We start from the raw sequence: 1,664 nt of genomic DNA, 5'->3' as shown, positions 1-1,664 counted from the left end.
CAGGAGCAGCCACTGCACTCCAGTCTGGGCGACAGAGTGAGACTCCAACTCAAAAAAACATAGCCAGGCATGTAGCATGCACCTGTAGTTCCCGCTACTTGGAAGGATCGCCTTAGCCCAGCAGGTTGACGCTAGGGTGACTGTGAGCCGATAGGATTGCCTGAGCCCAGGGTTCACGACCAGCCTGGGGAACTTGGTGAGACCTCATCTCTACAATAAATAAAAAAAATTAGCCAGGTGTGGTGGCACATGCTTGTAGTTCCAGCTACTTGGAAGGCGAAACAGTCTACCGCACCCTCGACCTGCTGGGTTCAGGCGATTTTTCCGCCTCAGCCTTCCAAGCAGCTGGAACTACAGGCGTGAGCCACTATGCCTGGCTAATTTTTTGATGTATTGTAGAGACGAGGTCTCACCAAGTTGCCCAGGCTGGTCTCGAACCCCTGGGCTCAGACAATCCTCTCGCTTCAGCCTCCCAAAGTACCGAGATTACAGGCATGAACCACTGCCTCCAGTGATGCAGGTTTTAAAAAGCAAAATAGGGGGCAACCCCTCAAGTCCCCTCTCATTGTGGGAGCTTTTTCTGTCCTCTCAGTAGATCCTGCTTTCTCACACGCACACCAAAAAAAAAAGGCAAAATAAAAGCTTTCTTTTTCTTTTTTCATTTTTCTTTTTTTTAGTTGGAGTCTCACTCTATCACTCAGACTGGAGTGCAGTGGCACGCTCACAACCACCTCAGCATCAACCTGCTGGGCTCCGGTGATCCTTCTGCTTCAGCCTTCCAAGTAGCTGGAACTACAGGCACATGCTACCATACCCGGCTAATTATTGATTTATTGTAGAGACGACGTCTCGCCAAGTTGCCCGGGTTGGTCTCAAACCTGCAGACTCAGGCAATCCACTTGCTTCGACTTCCCAAATTGCTGGGATTACAGGCTGAGTCATTGAGCTCAGCTGCAGAATAAAAGCTTTCTAATCAAATGGGCAAGAATGTACCTATTTTATCATTTATTTCCCAGTTTTTAATTTATGCTGTAAAGAATGCCTTGTGTTGTTTTTACTTAGAGGGATTTAAAGATCCAGCTCTCTATACTTCCTGGTTACAGCCTGTTAATGCTTTTAATGTGTGGAAAACTCAGCGTGCCTTCAGAAAATACGAGAAGTCTGCAGCATTGGTCAGCAACAGCCAGTTCTTAATAAAACCACTTGATATGATTGTGGGCAAAGCGTGGAATATGTTTGCCTCAAAGTAAGTAAAAAATAAGTCTACAAACCTTTCTAATCTTAGCCAGATAATCTTGTGATCAAGTATGAGGTAGGATGTGGCATAAGCATGGTCACCATTTTGAAGTTGTGGGCATGTGACTTCAGGCTTCATATCCTCATCTGTATAATGGGTCCCAACTGGGGAAACGTATAGTAAGGATTAAATGAGATAATCATGTAAAACACCTAGGACAGTGCCTGGCCAGTAAATGGTCAATAATTTCTTGACATTTTTATTTTTATTTTATTTATTTTATTTTTATTTATTTATTTTATTTTTGAGTTGGAGTCTCACTCTGTCGCCCAGACTGGAGTGCAGTGGCCACTCCCAGCCACCGCAGCCTCGACCCACTGGGCTCCGGTGATCCTTCCTCCTCACCCTTCCTGGAACTACAGGTGCA

General features: G+C 45.6%; 1 protein-coding gene across 2 annotated transcripts in view; it reads left to right on the top strand.

Moving 5' to 3' along the window:
• The window catches only part of TUBD1 (tubulin delta 1), a 27,547-nt gene that overhangs the window by 25,407 nt on the left and 476 nt on the right, over positions 1-1,664 (top strand). For both annotated transcript variants that reach the window (XM_008070838.2, XM_008070839.2), the window contains one exon: positions 1,063-1,246. In XM_008070838.2, coding sequence (XP_008069029.1) covers positions 1,063-1,246 — 184 coding nt within the window. The remainder of the gene's footprint in view (positions 1-1,062; positions 1,247-1,664) is intronic.

This window comes from Carlito syrichta, unplaced genomic scaffold (genome assembly GCF_000164805.1).
Source record: "Carlito syrichta isolate Samal-C Ts95f unplaced genomic scaffold, Tarsius_syrichta-2.0.1 Scaffold314028, whole genome shotgun sequence".
Classification (NCBI taxonomy): domain Eukaryota; kingdom Metazoa; phylum Chordata; class Mammalia; order Primates; family Tarsiidae; genus Carlito; species Carlito syrichta.
Note: the sequence above shows the minus strand (reverse complement) of the source record. Positions and strands in the feature narration are given on the sequence as shown.